Source organism: Callorhinchus milii, unplaced genomic scaffold (genome assembly GCF_018977255.1).
Source record: "Callorhinchus milii isolate IMCB2004 unplaced genomic scaffold, IMCB_Cmil_1.0 Scaffold5, whole genome shotgun sequence".
Taxonomy (NCBI): domain Eukaryota; kingdom Metazoa; phylum Chordata; class Chondrichthyes; order Chimaeriformes; family Callorhinchidae; genus Callorhinchus; species Callorhinchus milii.
In genome coordinates, this window is record NW_024704746.1 from 67,901,514 (window position 1) to 67,920,475 (window position 18,962).

The 18,962-nt window shown below is 55.1% G+C and overlaps 1 protein-coding gene across 2 annotated transcripts in view; it reads left to right on the forward strand.

Annotated features, from left to right (window-relative positions):
- Positions 1-7,568: 7,568 nt before the first annotated feature.
- sema3ab (sema domain, immunoglobulin domain (Ig), short basic domain, secreted, (semaphorin) 3Ab) overlaps positions 7,569-18,962 on the forward strand; it is a 35,344-nt gene continuing 23,950 nt past the window's right edge. For both annotated transcript variants that reach the window (XM_042335629.1, XM_042335630.1), the window contains exons 1-2: positions 7,569-7,724; positions 16,057-16,217. In XM_042335629.1, coding sequence (XP_042191563.1) covers positions 7,619-7,724; positions 16,057-16,217 — 267 coding nt within the window. In that variant the 5' untranslated portion in view covers positions 7,569-7,618. The remainder of the gene's footprint in view (positions 7,725-16,056; positions 16,218-18,962) is intronic.

Consider the following 18,962-nt stretch of genomic DNA (forward strand, 5'->3'; position numbering starts at 1 on the left):
GTTTGCGGGTAAATTAGGAACAGATTAAACGGCTTTACCACTTCCCCCCCCCCCCCCCCCCAGTCTGTCTGTCTGTCTGTCTGTCTGTCAGTCTGTCGGTCTGTCTGTCTGTCGCTCTCGTTCAGTCCAGCCAACAAGCTCTGTGAGTTATTAACTGGTCTCTCAGTCACTGACACTGGGGGGGGGGTGAGGACTGTGTAAAGTGGGGTGGGGGGGGGGGCAGCAGTGTGGGGTGGGGGGGGGGCAGCAGTGTGGGGTGGGGGGGCAGGTGGGGGGGGCAGCAGTGTGGGGTGGGGGGGGGGCAGTGTGGGGTGGGGGGGGGGACAGGTGGGGTGGGGCAGCAGTGTGGGGTGGGGGGGGGGGGCAGCAGTGTGGGGTGGGGTGGGGGGCAGCAGTGTGGGGTGGGGTGGGGGGGCAGCAGTGTGGGGTGGGGGGGGGGGGGGGGGGGCAGCAGTGTGAGGTGGGGGGGGGCGGGGGGGGGGGGGGGGGCAGCAGTGTGGGGGGGGGCAGCAGTGTGGATTGGGGTGAGGGGAGAATGCGTAAAGGAGCAGGGAGTGTGGAATTATGTGGGAGGGTGGGGGCAAGGGCAGGAGTGGACTGGGGGGGGTGGCGCAGAGGGGCAGTCTGTGTGCGGGGCGGGGAGTGTGTGCGGGGCGGGGAGTGTGTGGGGTGGGGAGTGGTGCGGGGCGGGGAGTGCGTGCGGGGTGGGGAGTGTGTGCGGGGTGGGGAGTGTGGGCGGGGTGGTGGGGTGGGGAGTGTGGGCGGGGTGGTGGGGTGGGGAGTGTGGGCGGGGTGGTGGGGTGGGGAGTGTGGGCGGGGTGGTGGGTGGGGGGGGAGTGTGGGCGGGGGTGGTGGGGTGGGGAGTGTGGGCGGGGTGGTGGCGGGGTGGGGAGTGTGGGCGGGGTGGTGGGGTGGGGAGTGTGGGCGGGGTGGTGGGGTGGGGAGTGGTGGTGCGGGGGAGTGTGGGCGGGGGGTGGGGTGGGTGTGCGGGTGGGGGTGGGGTGGAGGGGTGTAGTGGCTTATCTGTCCGTCTTATCGCCTGTAACACTCACCTGTGTACACACGCGCACACACAACATGCACACGTCAAGATGCCTTACAGGCAATTGCTGTCGAGTGTAGTGACTGTGTGTTTTGTTGGTAAACGCGCCAGCCCTTCTGCGCCGTGAAGTGAGCGAGTGATTTTATCTGGGTGGGGTGGGGTGGGGGGGGGGGGGTAGAGGGATTGTCGGTCAGGACACCGGAACAGAGAGAGAGAGAGAGAGAGAAACTCTCTTCTCTTTTCCCGATAGTGTTGTGGGATCTTTACCGTCCACCGGAACGGGGCACAGACGGGGAGTGAGGTTTAACGTCTCATCTAAAACACGGCGTCGCCGACAATAATAATAATTATAATAATAATAATCCTGGGGTTCGACCCGGCGCCCCATCACGTCTTCGAGACGTCTCAAAGCGCTTCACGGGATACACTGTAAAGTGAAGTGACTGCGTACTTTGTGGGCGAAACGCGGCAGACGATTGCGCACAGCAGCGTCCCCCGCAAACAGTCGTGGGTTGAGTGTATGGGGGGGAGGGGGGAGGGATTATTACCCCCGGAAAAGCAATCCGCCAATTGACTAACAACTGGGTTCCTACAGAGGCACATGTGTGTGTGTGAGTGTGTGTGTGTGTGTTTGGAGTAAGGAAACTTACCGAAGCTCTGGTGAGGTCTCTCGCTCGCGAGGCGAGGGCTCTAATCACTGAGCTACTGGACAAGTCAATGCAGCTCTCCCCTCTCCCCCCCACTGCCCTCCACACACACCCCAGCCCCATCGTATCGGGGTGGAAGGGGGGTGGGCGGGGGGGTTTCGGAAACACATAGCGTTCTGCCCTGGAGACCATCTTAAGCGAGCGGTTGAGCCGGGCTGACACCTCGTCTACATGAACGATGGGGAAGAGAGGAGCTATCAATGAAGGGCTGTATTATTGGCTCAATTAAATATAATCATTGCCAGCTATTTACCATCGCGAGCAGAAATAGTTCAATAATTGATTAGCTGCCAAGCTATTCAAACAATCAGCAGCAGCTTTTATACAGTAATAAAAAGCATAAGTTCCAGGCCCCCTCCCTCCCTCCCTCCCTCGCTCACTCGCTCGCTCCCTCACTCGCATTGGTGGGCAGAGAGCAGGGAAGGGAGTTAATAATAATAATAATCCTTATGTTTGACACAGCGCCTCATCACGTCTTCGAGACGTTGCAAAGCGCTTCACAAACTGTAAAGTGCAGTGACTGTATATTTTGTGGGCGAAACGCGGCAGCCAATTGCGCACAGCGGCGTCCCCACAAACAGCCGTGGATTGAGTGGCCAAATTAACCTTTTTTTTGAGGGGATTATTACCCCCGGAAAGCGATCCGCCAACCGACTAACAGCCGGGTTCCTACTGACTGCCGGTGAACAGAGGCGCGTGTGTGTGAGTGTGTGTGTGTGTGTGGAGTGAGGCAAGTTGCCCAATGTGTCGCGCTGCCCGGGAATCGAACCCGGGTCCTCTCGCTTGCGAGACGAGAGCTCTAACCACTGAGCTACAGGACTCCACAGATTAGAGTGGAAAGCTCCGGTGGGGGGAGCGAGCCCCAGCACAGACACTCTCTCTCTCTCTCTCTCTCTCTCACTCTGGCGCAGGCTCTGACTGACTCTCTCTCTCTCTCTCTCTCTCTCTCTCACTCTCTCGCCCTCTGGTTGTCTATCTCGCTCTCTTTGGCTTTTTCTCGCACACCCTCGCTGTCTGTCTCTCTCTCTCTCTCTCCCCCTCTCCCTCTCTCTCTCTCTCTCCCCCTCTCCCTCTCTCTGCGCTGATTGAAATAAGACACAGAGATCAAAAGGCTGAGTTGATGGGGATGGTTTTGCCTCGCTCGCCTTGCCTGCTCTCTCTCTCTCTCTCTCTCTCTCTCTCTCGTTCTCTCTCTCCCCAGCGAGCTCCCTTCTTCCCCTCGCTTCCCCCTTACGCCGCGGATCAAGTTTTTAACGTTACTGATTGCGTTTCAACCTCAAACAAGTGGTTCCTGGTGACAGATGAGTAACAGGAGAGCAGAGAGCAGCCAGGCAGAGACGGCAAGTCTTGAAGTGATTAACTGGACCACAATGACTGAGCCACTGAAAGTCCCAAGTTCAATTAAATCAAGGTTCTCTCTCTCTCCCCACCCCCACACTCTCCCTTTCCCTCTCTCTCCCTCCCTCTCTCTCCCTCTCTTCCGCCTTGTCCCCCTCTCCTCCCCCTTCTGTCTCTCTTCCCCCCCCCTCTCTCTCTCTCTCTCTCTTTCTCTCCTACCACCCGTTCTCACACTCCCACGTCAGGGACTTTGAGCTCCCAGTCCAGTACCATCGTTAGAGACACCGTGTGGGTGAGACTTTAAACCTCACTCCCCCCGTCTGCGCCCTGTTCAGGTGGATATTAAAGATCCTATGGCGTTGTGGCTAAAATAGGAGGGAGTATCCCCCCACCTCTCTCTCTCTCTCCCCCCCGAGTCCTGGCCGATAATTTCCTCCACTCCCAGATAAAATCACTCGCTCACTTTACCGCCGTTTATGGGGATGTTACTGTGCGCAAATTGCTGCCAATTTCACGGTGATGGGTTTCCGCGCGTGTGTGCGTGTGTGTGTCGGCTGATCAAGTCATCACACCATCGAGACGCCTCAAAGCGCTTCCCAGGATTTACCGCAAAGTGCAGTGACTGTGATTTTATGGGTGAGGTGAGATGAGACGAGGAACCATTAGTGTTTTACGAGGCTGTTTAGCGTGGATTACTGGGGTGTGTGGGCGTGTCGGTGTGCTCTGAACCTTTTAACTCAAAAGTCTTTAGAAGTCGAGTATTTATAGTGTGTGTCTGTGTTAATGAGGGGATTGCTTGGCTCTGCTCTTTATTACGGGCCGTGTGTGTCGTTGGTGCTCTCTTCTGTAGTCATCTCACTCGGCTCCTGTTAATAAACCTGCAGCCAAAGCCCTAACTAACGGGGAGGGTGGTCCTCGCTGGACAAGCAGCGGGAAAGCTTGGCCAGACAGCGCTCTCACTGGCCGAGCTAAGTGGGTTTACCTGGTTAGATTCCAGCAGTTACCCCCAACGCACACTCCGAGCTCCCGCCAACCTACCCCTTATACTCTCCGGAATTGGGTAAGTAGGGTGAGAGAGGGGGAGAGAGAGAGAGAGAGAGAGCGCATTCCATCCCAACAATCTCTCGCTGGGGTTTCCAGGTGTGGGCGGGAATGGGAGGACTTCTCAGTTGGGTTCGGAGACTCTTAAGCCACGGCGACGGGTTTCCGTGTGTGTCGGAGACACTCGACTGAGCAGAAAAACCAAAGCTCTGTAGTGAGCCGTGCGATATGGGGACCCAGCTGCAGGCTGGTTAACGGCAATAAAAAGACCTTAAAATAATATTGTGTTAGTGTCCTGGAGAGGAGAGGGATTGAACAGCGACTCTGACATTCCACCACACAATACCATCAGCGCAGAGACTCGCTTTGTACGCTGGAGGCTGACTGACCTGTTGTAACCTCCTCGCAGACATTCCTGCTCATCCCTTGTTTGTTGTTGTTTTTCTTGGGGGGAGAGGTAGGGGTCTACGCCCTCGCTAATAGGCAAAAAACACCAACCTTATGTTCCTCCGGATAACCTCCCCTCCTTCCCTCCGCCCCCCCCCCCCCCCACCAACCACCCCCTCGACCGACCGCCTGTCCACACCGAAAATTAACCCGAACTTCTCGCTCTGTGTTTGGCGATAAAATAAATCTCTGCATTGCTAAAATAAGGTGTGGGGGGGTGAGTGTGAGTGTGTGGGGGGTGATGTGCGCTCACATTTCTGTGCGTGTTTCCATTTGTGTGTGTCTTTCTCTCTGTATCTGTGTGTGTGTCTGTCTGTGTCTGTGTCTCTCTCTCTCTCTGTCTGTCTGTGTGCATGTGTCTCTGTGTCTGTGGTGTGTGTATGTGCGTGTGTCTGTATCTGTGTGCGCGCGCGTGTGTGTCTGTCTTTCACTCTATATCCGCGTGCGTGTGTGTGTGTGTGTCTGTGTCTGTGTGTGTCTCTCTCTCTCTCTGTGTCTCCCTCCGTCTGTGTCCCTATCAGCGTGAACCTTAAAACGAGCCCAAATTCCCCAAAACAATTTCCACTCCCGGAAGAAAAGAAAAAGAATCTTCGAAGCACCAGAGAGCCAGTTGGCTTCTCCCCGTTCCCTTTGATCCGAGTTGTTTTTGGGTGAGGTTTACTGGGGCTTTTCCTGAGGGAGTGGCCGCTTAAACAGGAAAGAAAACCTAAAGAACGGTGTGCGTGTGCGTGTTTTTGTTTTAACTGTGTGATATTTTAGATGGAAACGGAGGGAGAGAGAGAGCGAGAGAGAGAGAGTCGACAGGAAGGGGTTAACAGTTTCTCGCTGTGTCTCTCTCTCTCTCTCTCTCTCTCCGCGCGTCTCTCGTTCTGTTGCTGATTGTGGACACACATTGCCCGCGAGGCAAAGTTTGCTGGCGCTTTGCGCACAATCGGGGGAAGAAAGAGTGTGGGAAATTGTCCGTCCTTCCTCCCGATCTGTTTTTGTTTGAGCAATAACCGTAGCACTCCGGCAACCAGAGGCGGGCGGCCGCGGCCAAGGGCTCGTCTGACAGAGCGCACGCACACCCACTAACGCGCACGCGCACACGCCAGCACACGCACTAACACGCGCACACTCACCAACACACGCACTAACACGCGCCAGCACACCCACCCACTCACACGCGCGCGCCAGCACACACACTGACACACACGCACACACCAGCACATGCACTAACACACACCAACACACACACACACACACATCGACACTAACTTGCACACTAGCACAGATACACAAATGCACTGACACACGTGCGCACGAACACACAGACCCTCACTAACACACACACACATACATCGAGTGAGTGTATGTGTTGTGTCTCTCTTTGCCTCTCTGTGTGTGTGTGTGTCTGCCTCTCTGTGTGTGTGTGCGTGTGCGCGCCTGCCTGTGGTGTGTCTGTGTGCATGTGCGTTTGAGCCTGTGTGTGTGTGCGTGTGCGTGTGTATGTTTAATCCCGCTAATACCAGGGAGGGACACAGACATGAGATGGAAATCATTTGGTGTTTCATTGTCAGCAAAAGGGCTGCAGTGGGTTGGGAGGGAGAGAGAGAGAGAGAGAGAAAGACAGAGAAGGAGAGAAAAGCTATGTGCTGAGGCTCCACAATCTGGTGCTCGGAGCAGAGTGAGAGGCACAGACAGACAGACAGACAGACAGACACCAGCAACAGCCCCAACAAACATTTAATTGCTTTGAGAATCATCGGGGAGGAGAGGGGGGCAGAGCGAGAGCGAGAGACCCAGTAACTGCTGAAACAATGAGTGTGTGTGTGTGTGTGTGTGTGCGCAGGTCCTGTGTGTGTGCTTTCCATTTGTGTGTGTTTGTGTTTCTGTGTCTGTCACTGTGTGTGTGTGTGACTCTGTGTCTGTCACTGTGTGTGTGTGTGACTCTCTGTGTCTGTCACTGTGTGTGTGACTCTGTGTCTGTCACTGTGTGTGTGCGCGCGTGACTCTGTCTGTCACTGTGTGTGTGTGTGACTCTGTGTCTGTCATTGTGTGTGTGTGACTCTCTGTGTCTGTCACTGTGTGTGTGACTCTGTCTGTCACTGTGTGTGTGTGTGTGTGAGACTCTCTGTGTCTGTCACTGTATGTGTGTGTGACTCTCTCTGTCACTGTGTGTGTGACTCTCTCTGTCACTGTGTGTGTTTCCATGCGTATGTGTCTCTGTGTGTGTCTCTCTCCGTCTGTCACTGTGTGAGTGTGTGTGTGTGTCTCTCTGTGTGTGGCTTTCTCTGTCTGTCACTGTGTGTGTGTCTCTCTCCATCTGTCACTGTGTGTGTGTGTCTCTCTCTGTGTGTGTCACTGTGTGAGTGTGTGTGTGTCTTTCTCTGTCTGTCACTGTGTGTGTGTGTGTCTCTCTGTGTCTGTCACTGTGTGAGTGTGTGTGTGTGTCTTTCTCTGTCTGTCACTGTGTGTGTGTGTCTCTTTGTGTCTGTCACTGTGTGAGTGTGTGTGTGTGTCTTTCTCTGTCACTGTGTGTGTGTCTCTCTGTGTCTGTCACTGTGTGAGTGTGTGTGTGTGTGTCCTTCTTTCAGTGTGTCATTGACTGTGTGGGTGTGTCTCGCTCTCTGTGTGTCTCTCTCTCTTTCTCTAATATACACTGTGAAGAGCTTCCCATTGATCTGAAGCATTAACTATTCCAGCTCACTTGTCTGCTGTGCGTGTGTGTGCGCGTGTGCATGAGTGCGTGCGTGTGCGTAGGTGTGTGTGCGAGAGCATGAGTGTGAGCGAGCCACACTAGAGAGAAAAGCAACCTGACTCCTCTAGTGAGCGAGACTGCCTCTGATCACCTGTTACCTTCCCCCCCCCCCCCCCCCCCCCGCAGGGTCTCAGGCTTGAACACAGCCACAGAGGGAAAGGGGCTTTAACACCGAAAGGGGGGGAAAAAAAAGGGGCAACAAACACGCACAAGAGAAGCGTAACTGGGTGATTGGTGCTCTGCCTCCCTCCCTCCCTCCCTCCCTCCCGCTCCCCGACTCCCCCGGCGAAGGGGCTTCAAACCATGGACTGGCTGTCAGCAATCACCGCTCTCCTCGCCCTGCTCCCACCCTGGCTGAGCGGCCAGGCCGTCAAGAGGAATGTGCCAAGATTAAAGCTCTCCTACAAAGGTAAGCTTGCTTTGAACTCTCTCTCTCTCTCTCCCTCCTCCCCTCTCTTTTTCTCTCTCTTTCTCTCTCTCTCTCTCTCTCCCTCCTTCCGTGGAGTCCCTGGAGCTCAGGGGGGGTTAGACCCCTCGCCTCGCAAGCGAGAGGATCCGGTTCGATTTCCCGGGCGGGTCAGGTCAGGGCGAAACCCCACGGCTGTTCGTGGGGGACGTCGCTGTGCGCAATCGGCTGCCCCGCGTTTCGCCCGCAAAACACACAGTCACTGCACTCTGCAGTGTATCCCGTGAAGCGCTTTGAGACGTCTCGAAGACGTGATAAGGCGGCGTATCAAACGCGAGGATTATTATTATCCGAAGGATGGGTTTCGACCCGCGGGGGGCTACGAATTCAGCCGCCCTTCCTCACCGGCTTTCAAACTGCTGAAGAGTAATTGAGAATTAAAATATATTAACCTTCGAATTATTATTAATTTAATATTAATGAGCTGCGAGGCGCTTTGAGCCGAGGTGATAAAACTCTGCGATAAGCTTCTCTCTCTGGCACTCTTCCACACTCTCTCTCTCTCTCTCTCTCTCTCTCTCTGCCTCGCTCACTCTATTCAGTTTTACTACTCGACGAATTACGATGAGTAATTGTGAGATTAAATGATTTTTGTTGGCACAGGCGGTGTTTTTTTTTCTTCCCCTCCTCCCTCCCTCCCTCCCTCCCTCCCTCCCTGCGAGGAGAGCACGTTGTTTTACTCATTCTCTGGCAATGTGGAAGTCATTGTTTTAACGGACGTTAATCCTTGAGTTCGATGTAGAGCTTCAAAGCGCCTTCACGGGACACACTGCGGCAGCTCAGTTACGCACAGCGACGTCCCCGGACACAGCCGTCCAGCGAGTGACCGGGTTATCTGGGGGATGGTGGGCCGGGGATCTTTAATGTCCACCTGAGCAGGCGGACGGGGAGTGAGGTTTAACGTCAGCTGAGCCTGCGTCAGTCTGCGCGATTCCGACTCCTGACGCCGGTCCGGTTTGAAGGACGGCCGTCTCTGACAATACTCCGCTCCCCCCCCCCCCACCCCCCCCCCACCCCGCACCCCCAGCTCTCTGACCGCACGTGACCTCGCGTCAGTCGAGGGAAGGTCTCGGGGCGAGGAGAGAGAGACAAGACCTTCGCACATCTTCTCCTTGTGTTGAAGGTCGAGATGTTTTAATGAATGTCGGCCGTGTGCGTGCGTGGGAGGTGGGGGGGGGGGTGCGTGGGAGGTGAGGCTGTGTGCGTAGGAGGTGGGGGACTGTCTTGGGGGTGGGGGGGTGTGTGTGCGTGGGATGGGGGGGGAGGAGAGGATAAGGAGTAACTTAGCATTTTCTGAGATTTCAGGCCTAGGATCAAAATGCAAAGTTTATTATTATTCTTTTTATTATTTTTATTGTTATCTTAATTATTACGACGATTAGTTTTTTTTTTGGAAAGCCCCGAACAATGCCGGGCGCGGACTAAAGCGGATGGTTAGGACACCGCCTGCGATTGAAGTGGGGGGTGGACTGGGTGGGGGGAGGGGCAAATTCACAACAAATCAATGAATTCAAGAGCAAATTTGATCGATTTTTATCAGGAGAATAGCATCCGGGGATAATGCGGCGGAGGGTTTCGGAGATGCGACAGGTCAAGCGACCGCCAGGAGGGTGGGAGGCAAACCGTGTGGACCTCGGTCTCCTTCTGTCCGGCGACGTTCTTAGGGTAACAAACTCGAAGCCGTGATTCTCAACGGAATCGCTCAGAGTTTCCTTCGCACTCACAATGGTTCGCACGGCGTCGTCGCTCGCTCACGACCTCCGCCTTAGCGCACGCTGCCGTACGCCGTGTACGAGAAGCTGTGAGATGCGATGCGGGTGGTGGGGGGTGGAGGGGGAAGGGGGGGGAACAGTGAGGGGCTGGGAGACCAGGGCGGGCACGAGAAGCCGGGAAAGAGAGAGAGAAAGAGAAACCCCTTTAATAATAATAATAATAATAATCCTCACAGTTGATACAGCGCCTTATCACGTCCTCGAGACGTCTCAAAGCGCTTTGCGGGAGATACCGTAAAGTGCAGTGACTGTGTGTTTTGTGGGTGAAAGGCGGCAGCCGATTGCGCACAGCAGCGTCCCCACAAACAGCCGTGGGTTGTAGGGCAATTTGAGGTTTGTGGGGTGGGGGGTAATTTCCGGGGAGGGGGTGGGGGGGGAGTGTGGAGGGGAGGGACAGCAAGTCTGGGTTCATACCGTACGCCGAGTAGCGACAGGGTGGGGGGAGAGAGAGAGAGAGAGATAGGGAAGGACGGATGGAGGCAGAGAGACAGAGCGCGCGGCAGCGAGGGGGAATGAGAGAGGGAGGGGGAGAGAGAGCAAGATGGAGGGAGAGAGTGGAAGAGAGGGAGAGAGAAAGGAATGGAGAGAGAGGGCGAGGGCGAGGGCGTGAATGGAAAGCTTCAGTCGGAGGTTGGTTTCGAGGCTGATTGCCTGCCAGAGCCACTGACGCCTTTAATTCTTTCCACTCGGTTCCCACAGGACAATCCTGTGGTTATAATGTATTTATAATCAACTGGGAGGCATTCAGAGAGAGGGAGTGTGTCACACACACAGAGAGAGAAAGAGCGAGAGAGAGGGGGTTTGTGTGAGAGAGTGTGTGTGTCAAGAGTTAGTGTGTGTGTGTTTTGAGAGAGTGTTGGAGTGAGAGAGAGAGAGAGAGAGTGAGTGAATTGAGCGTGAATTCAGAGTGTGTGAGAAAGAGAGGGGGGGAGTGTGTTAGAGTGAGAGATAGAGTGAGAGTATGTGTGCGTGCGCTAGAGTGAGAGAGAGAGAGAGAGAGTGAATTGAGAGTGCGCGCGCGAGAGAGAGAATGAGACAGTGAGTGAGTGAGTGAGAGTGTGTGTGAGACAATAATAATAATAATCCTCGCATTTGATATAGCGCTTTTCACGTCGGGAGGACGTCCCAAAGCGCTTCACAGAACACACTGTAAAGTGAATTGACTGTATATTTGTGGGCGAACGCGGCAGCCAATTGCGCACAGCAATGTCCCACAAACAGTCGTAGATTGAAAATGACCAATTTATTTTTGTTTTGTTTTGGAGGGACTATTATTAGGCTCTGTGTGGAGTAAGGAAACTTGCCCAAGGTTTCGCCCTCTGCCTGGAATTGAACTCAGGTCTCTCACTCGCAAAGCGAGTGCTCTAACCACTGAGCCACAGGACTCCACAAATGAGTGAGAGAGAGAGAATGTGAGAGAGGGAGAGATTGAGACAGAGAGAGAGAGAGAGAGAGAGGGGGAAGTTCACTGCTCTTTGCTGAGCGCAAGTTGGTTGCCACGTTTGCCCACAGCTCCCCATCTGTGCCCTGTTCGGATGGGCGTTAAAGATCCCCTCTCTCTCTCTCTCTCTCTCTCTCCCGGTGTTTTGGCCGACAATTCCCACCCTAATAAAATAACTCCTTCCCTCGGTGGCTGAGGTTGGGTCAGGTTTTCGCAGGGAAACGGATAAACTCCTCCAGAGTCGAAATATAAAAGTGCGTGTTCGTGTGTACGCTCGTGTACATGCATCTACGTGCGTGTACGGGCGTGCGCTTGTGTGTGAGCGTGCATGCATGCCCGCATGGCGTGCGCGCACTTGTGTGTGTTGTTGTGCACGTGAGTGAGCATGTGTGCATGAGCGTGTGGGCATTGGTGTTGGCGAGTGAGCGCGTGCGTGTGTATACGTGTGTGTGTGTGTATGTGTGTGTGTGTGTGTGCCTGACCCCAGCTCGGGCTCGGTGGCTGTATGTGTTGGTGAGCGTGTGTGCGTGTGCGTGTGTATGTGTGTATGTGTTGGTGAGCGTGTGTATGTGTGTATGTGTGTATGTGTTGGTGAGCGTGTGCGTGTGTATGTGTGTATGTGTTGGTGAGCGTGTGCGTGTGTATGTGTGTATGTGTTGGTGAGCGTGTGCGTGGCACAGCTGAGTGTGATTAGCTTCGGGTGAAATCCAACACATCAAAGCCGCATTTCATCACCAGATATCGCCTTCCACCCCCCGGCCCTCGGGAGGGGAGAGCCACGACCTTCCTTCTCTCCCTTCCCCCTCCGGTCCCCCTTCCTCTCCGCTCCTCTCTCGCACCCCCCCACCCCCACCCCCCCACCCTGCCTGCACCCCAACAGGCAGTGAGTAAAAGGGAGGCTCCCCCCCCCCCCCCCCTCCCTCGGGGCAGTGACTGACCCGGGATAATCGCTTACAAGTGATCGGCTTGAGAGGAAATTCCCGGGGAAGGGCGGTCGGGATTGGGAACAGGTTAACACATCACAAAAGCTCCTGGTCTCCACTTGCCTCAGCCTCAGCCCTCGGATCCTGTGGGGTCCTGTAGCTCAGCGGTTAGAGCCCTCTCCTCGCGAGCGCGAGGACCCGGGTTCGACTCCCGGGCGCGGCACGTTCCTCACTCCACGCACACGCCTCTGTTTTCCAGCGGTCAGTAGGAACACGGATGTTAGTCGATGGGCGGATCGCTTTCCGGGGTGTAATAGACCCTCCCAAAAAATAATAACAATTTGGTCACTCAACCCACGGCTGTTTGTGGGGACGTCGCTGTGCGCCATCGGCTGCCGCGTTTTGCCCACAAAATGCACAGTCACTACACTTTTAGCGTGTATCCTGTGAAGCGCTTTGAGACGTCTCGAAGATGGGGTAATTATGTTGTAAGTTGTATTTTGGGAAAACTGAATTGACAGGTTAGACAGTGGACAGGTGGGTGGGGGACGGTGGGTGGGTGGGGGATGGTGGGTGGGTGGGTGACGGTGGGTGGGTGGGTGGGGGACGGTGGATGGGTGGGGGAGGGAGGGAGAGCCTTAAAATCAGAGCCTGCACTGTGAGCTCAAATTGCCCGACGTGAGGGGCTTAAACCCACAACCTTCTGGTTATTATTATTATTATTGTGATTAATGGGGGCGAGAGAGAGAGAGAGAGCGAGTGAGCGAGTGACTGAGCAAAGTGGAACCAATCTGGTGAACTCGGGGGTGGGTGAGGGGTTAGGGAGGTGGGAGAGAGGAGAGAGAGAGAGAGAGAGAGAGAGGAGGGCGCGAGGAGACGAGAGGGGAGAGAGAGAGAGAGAGAGAGAGAGAGTCAGAGCTGCTAACGTGGTGCGTCACACACTGACTGTGGTTTAACTCATGTCAACGTTAACACTCCTCAACCGCTGTGGGTTTAGTGGGAATCATTTCAGTGTTCCTTTGGTCCCGAGGCTATTTTTAAACCTGTCGTGTCTTAAATTAAAAGCCAGCGAGGCGACTGAGCAAGCGAGCGAGGGGGAGCTGAACCGCGAGGAGGGGGAGGCACGAGCTCAGAGCTCAGAGCTCGGGGCGGAGATTCTTTGGCCCTGATTTACATGTCATGATATTCGTAATAATGCAGTTGCTGTGTTCTATAAATGATGATAATCACAATACCATGGAATAATAACCCCCCGCGTTTGACCCAGCGCCGCCGCGGCAACGTCGAGACGTCTCCACCCGCTTCACAGGAACGCACTGTCAAGTGAAGTGACTGTGTATTTTCTGGGCCAAACGCAACAGCCAATTGCACGCAGCAACGTCCCACAAAGAGTGGTGGGGCCAGGGGTCAGTTTTATTTGGGGAATTGTTGGCCAGACACTGTGGGGGTCGGGGCGGGCGGGCGGCGGGCGGGGGGGGGGGGGAGAGAGAGAGATTCCCTCGTCTTTTCGAATAATGAGGCGCTTTGAGACGTCTTGAAAACGTCTTAAGGCGCGAAATCAAATGCAATAATTATTATTATTATTATTATTATTATGGGATCTTTAAGGTCCACCTGAACAGGCAGATAATAATATTAATAGGAATAACAACCCTTGCATTTGATACGGGGCCTTATCACGCCGTCGAGACGTCTCGAAGCGCCGCACAGCTTCTGCACTAAAGTGTAGTGACTGTATTTCGCGGGGCGCAACGCGGCAGCCGATTGATGCACCAACCGCCATGGAGCGGGTGAGCTCCACAAGGCAGTGGCGGTTACAGCAGAGTTGTGAAACCAGGGATTCTGCGAAATTAAAGCTGTTATTGCACAGACAGTGAATGTCTACAAATAAAAAAAGGTCAGACCGACAGTTGTATAATCCCTTCAAGCAATAACAATAATAATAATCCGGTCACTCAATCCACGGCCGTTTGTGGGGACGCTGCTGTGCGCAATTCGCCCACAAAGTACGCAGTCACTACACTTTACAGTATATCCCGTGAAGCGCTTTGAGACGTCTCGAAGACGTGAGAAGGCGCCCTATCAAATGCGAGGATTATTATTATTATAAATGCTTCAAAGCAAAGCTAAAATATATCGTCCGGTGTCCTGGAAACTTGACTTGCGGTGACAAACATTTGTTTTGACTCATCAGCCAAGTGAGACATCACTTGGAGTTGGTGAATAAAATATTAATTGCGCAACGTGCAACACTTATGTGTTGATAACACTAAAACAAGTGTCGAGGCCGGTTATCAAAACGATGAAATAATCGCCTTTTTTCAGCAAATTCCCCGACTCCTAATTTCGACGGTTTTGTGATTTCGCAATTTCGCTGAAGGTTTCGGGGATTTCGCAAAATCTCCGGTTTCGTAACCTTTACTGTAACGTAATGCACAAACCCAGGAGAGTTCACCCCATGTCTGTGGACAATATCCTGACGCAATATCCTGAACAAGTGCTCCAGGACACGGCCCTGCGTGAGGGGCCACGGTACAAATGCTTCGGTAAAAAAGTTCTTGTTGAACGTTGAGGACTTACAACACTAATAATAATAATAATAATTTGACACGGCGCCTTTTCGAGTCCTCGAGACGTCTCAAAGCGACTGTGTGTATTTTGCGGGCGAAACGCGGCCGCCGGTTGCGCGCAGCAGCGTTCCCCCCGCAAACAGTCGTGGGGTTGAGTGAGCGCATTTTTTTTTCGGGAGGAATGAATTCTCGCTCTAACCACTTAAGCTGGAGATTGTAAGTGCGGAGGTTTTGCCTGTCGGCTGCAATGAGAGGACCTCCTCCGTGAATTATTCGCTCCGTCTGTGTCTGTGTGTGTGTGTGTGTGTTGTTTTTAAATAAAGTCAACATACAATCGTGGTCGGAGCCACAGCATTTAGTGCATAGTTTGCCTCTGTACAGGAGATCGGGTAACACTCGGCTGTGGAACGGACTGTGTTGTTCAGCTCTGATCACCCAACGTTTACATCTAAAGAGAAGGCGCGGAGTCCTGGTTACTAATCCCCCCCCCACCCACCCCCCCCCACCCCCGCGCCCCCCCTCCTCGCTCCCCCATCCCCACTCCTGCACCGATTTATAGAGAAATGGCTGTTTTGCGGGACTTTGCTTTGGGCAAACCCCCCCCACCCCCCGCGCCCCACCACCACCGATAAAATCTCTCGCTCGCTCCACGGCCGGTTGCGGAGACGTCGCTGTGCGCAAACTGTCCGCTGCCTTTCGCCCACAAAAGGCACGGTCACCGCCCATTAAACCCGAACCTCGCGAAGCACTTTGAGACGTCCTCCCCAGGCGCTAAATCCAAGCCACGGGCGACGTGTCATTACATGGTAACTCCCTGCGAACGGCCCTCGAGACATTTCGCTGTGAGAGTTGAGGATTATCATTATTATTATTATGATTGTTAATAATATTATTGCCCGTAACTGGCGGAATTTGCTGCTGATTGTCCTCCGTCACCTGCTGTCCGGCTGTCTGTCCCGGTTGGGAAGTGTTTCAGTGCCTCGGGTAGAGGGGTGGGGAGAGGGTGGGGGTGGGGGGGGGGGAGTGGGGGTGGGACACACACGCAGGTGGCTCGTCCACATCTCCTCACTCACTGCTCCGCAGCCTGGCTCCCCCCCCCCTCCCCCTCCCCCATTCACCCTCACTCTCCCTCCAACTGGTTTCCCCCCACCTCCCCCCACCACCACCACCCCCCCCCGCTTGCTCCCGTACACCCAGACTCGACCCCCCCACCCCACCCCATCCGGTTCCCTCCCCCCTTCATCTTCAACTCTCCCCTCTCCACCCCCAAACCCCTCAAATATTGGTCGCTCAATCCACGGCTGTTTGTGGGGGACGCTGCGGTGCGCAATTGGCCGCCGCGTTTCACCCACAAAAATGCACAGTCACTACACCGTACAGCGTGTTCCGTGAAGCGCTTTGAGACGTCTCAACGACAGGATACGGCGCTGGGGTCAAACACGAGGACTGCTATTACTGTCATTTGTGATCCTCTGTCCCCTGTTAACCCTCGACTGTGACTGAACCCCCCCCCCACCCCCCCACCCAACACCCCTCACACACCCCTGTTCTCTACTTGTTCTCTCACAGAAATGGTGGAGCTGAACAATGTGGTGAGTTTCCCCGGCATCGCCAACAGCTCCAGTTACCAGACCTTCCTCCTGGACGAGGAGAGAGGCCGGCTGTACGTGGGCGCCAAGGACTACGTCTTCTCCTTCGACCTGACCGACATCAACAAGGACGTCCTGAAGGTGACTGACTTCTGTGTTTACGCGCAGCAAAGCCGAGAGCTTCCACCCAGAGAGAGAGAGAGAGAGAGAGAGACAGAGGGGAGCAGGGAGGCTGATCCCCACTCCGCACCCCTCTGCCTCCGCTCGACCTCCTGCATGTCCCTCGTCCCCTCCGCTCTACCATCATCGGCCGCGCTTTCAGCCACTAAGCCCCGAAACTCTGGAGCTCTCTCCCTTTGTCCCTCCGCCTTTGCCCCCTCCTTCCCCACCTTCAGATCGGACCCGAAGACCTTCCTCGTCGCCCCTCATGCTCACGGCTTGGCATCGCGCTCCGCTGCTGTTGAGAGCTCCGAGACGCTGCCCTCGGTGAAAGATTCCTGCAGAAATTCAAGTTAATAATCCTGGGCACTTGATACGGCGCCTTATCACGTCGTTCAGGCGTCGCAAAGCGCTTCACAGGATGCACTGTAACTCGCTTCCAAAATTGGCAGCCAATTGCACCCGGCGACGTCCCACAGACAGCCGCGGATTGCGTGACCACATTATTATATTATTTTGAAGGGTTTATTACCCCCGGAAAGCGATTCCCCCAATCGATTAACAACTGCTGGTAAACAGGGGCGTGTGTGTGTGTATATGGGGGGGGGCGCGGGGGGGTGGGGGGGGGTAAGGAAACTTGCCTAAGGTTTCGCTCTGCCCGGGAATCAAACCCGAGCCCTCTCGCTTGCGGGGCGAGGGCTCTAATCGCTGAGCTACAGGGCTCCATAGCTGACTGACTGGATGGTATCTGCCTGTCAGTGGCATTCACAGCCCTGCCACCCCCCCCCCCACCCCACCCCCCCCCCCCACACACACACAGAGTCATGCTAGACGGAGCATGTCCTGCTACACTTAAAGCACACACCCGTCACGGGTGGTTGGCAGATCTGTCTGCAGGGCAGCTCCAACCGCCCAGACATAGCACATCACTCAGCTCAGCTCAGCTCAGCTCCACTCACTGCTCCTCCGCCCAGAGTCCTAGAAAACACACTGGAGCCCATTCCCCCCTCCCGTCAGCACAGGGGACAACCTGGGTGGGGGTTGTGGGGGCGGTGGGGCTGGGGGAGCGGGCTGGGGGGGGGGTGTGTGGGGGGAGACACTGATACCTGGTAATTAGCACAAGATTCGGAGAGAAATAGAAGCGAGGGGGGAGAGAGAGAGAGAGAAAGAGAGGGGGGGAGGCTAGGAGGGAAGGAGAGAGAGGGGGGAGGGAGAGAGAGAGAGAGAGAGGGGGGGGAGGCAGGGAGGGGGAGTGGGGGGAGAGAGAAGAGAGAGAGAGAAGAGCGAGGTAGGGAAATTGAGAGAGAGAAGCAAGAGCAAGAGAGAGAGGGGGAAGAAGAGAGAGAGCGGGGGAAAAGAAAGAGAGAGAGCGGGAGAAAAGGGAGAGGGGAGAGAGCGAGGGGGGGAAAGAAAGAGGGAGAGGGAGGTAAAGAGGGAGGGAGGGAGGGAGGGAGGGAGGGAGAGCAAGAGGGAAGCAGTTTTAAGCTAACAGCGATCCTCACATTTGACAGCGCATTTCACGTCAGGAGGACGTCTGAAAGTGCTTCACACAATTTATCATCGGACGTAGTGACTGTGTGTTTTGTGGGCGAACCCGGCAGCCGATTTGCGCACAGCGACGTCCTCGCAAACAGCCGTGAAGTGAGCGAGCGATTTTATTTGGGTGGGGGGGCATTTTCGGCCAGGACACCGATAAAGAAAGAGAGAGAGAGAGAAACTCCCTTCTCTGTTCCCGGCAGCGCAGGGCACAGATGAGGGGTGGGTGTGCGTGGGGGGGGGGGGGTGGGGTGGGGGGGGGGGTGGAGGGGGTAATTAACAAAGCAGAGAGACCGGAAGAGTAAGTGAGGGAGCTCGGCCGAGTGTGAGGATGGACCAGGCTGCGTGGGGACCTGGGTTTAGTGTACTTAGAGCAGAGAGCGATTCAAAACAAACAGGGGCTCAGTCACCTCGTACTCACTTGTTACCTCCTTCTGTCAAACAAACCCCCATAACGCGGTAAGAGGCTCCTTCAAGCAGAATAAATATGTCACTCTGCTCCTCTCGGCAACTCTTATCTCTTCCTCCTTCACCGTTTACACCCGAGTCCTGTGCTCCTCAGCTTTCGGCTCAGTCGCCCGCTCCCCCTCACCAGGTTGCGGGTTCGAGCTCCTACAGGACTGCGCATGGCTAAAGGCCTGGGATGCACCTCACTATCCTCCCCCCACCCCCCACACACACACACACAAAAAATACTTTGGCTCGAATGTCCACTCAAAGGGAAGAGTTGTGTCATTTCATAACAGATTTGACGTGATAACTATCACATGGAACGTGTTGTGGAACGAGGCAGTTTACACCCTGTCCGATGGCGGGGGCTGACACCAGAGGGCCATATGGCCAACACAACCCAGTCCACGTTATCTTCACACAAACCTCTCCCATCGCCCCCCCTCACCCTTTAAAGTTCCGCTATTCCCGTCTGAATCCCCACTCCCCCCCACCTCCACGGCCCTCTCCGCTCCCCGGGACCCTCAAACCTCCCTACACCTCGCCCCTTCTCTCTCTCCCGGGCTTCAAACCCCCTCCTCACACATGCTTAGTACTCAATAACCTCTTGATGCAGCACCTTGCCGTGGGGTAGGGGTTGGTGCACTGGCCTCGAGCGAGAGGACCTGGGGTTTGATTCCCGGGAACGGGGCGAAAGTTTGGCTACTCGATCCACGACCGTTTGTGGGGCACTGCTGTGCG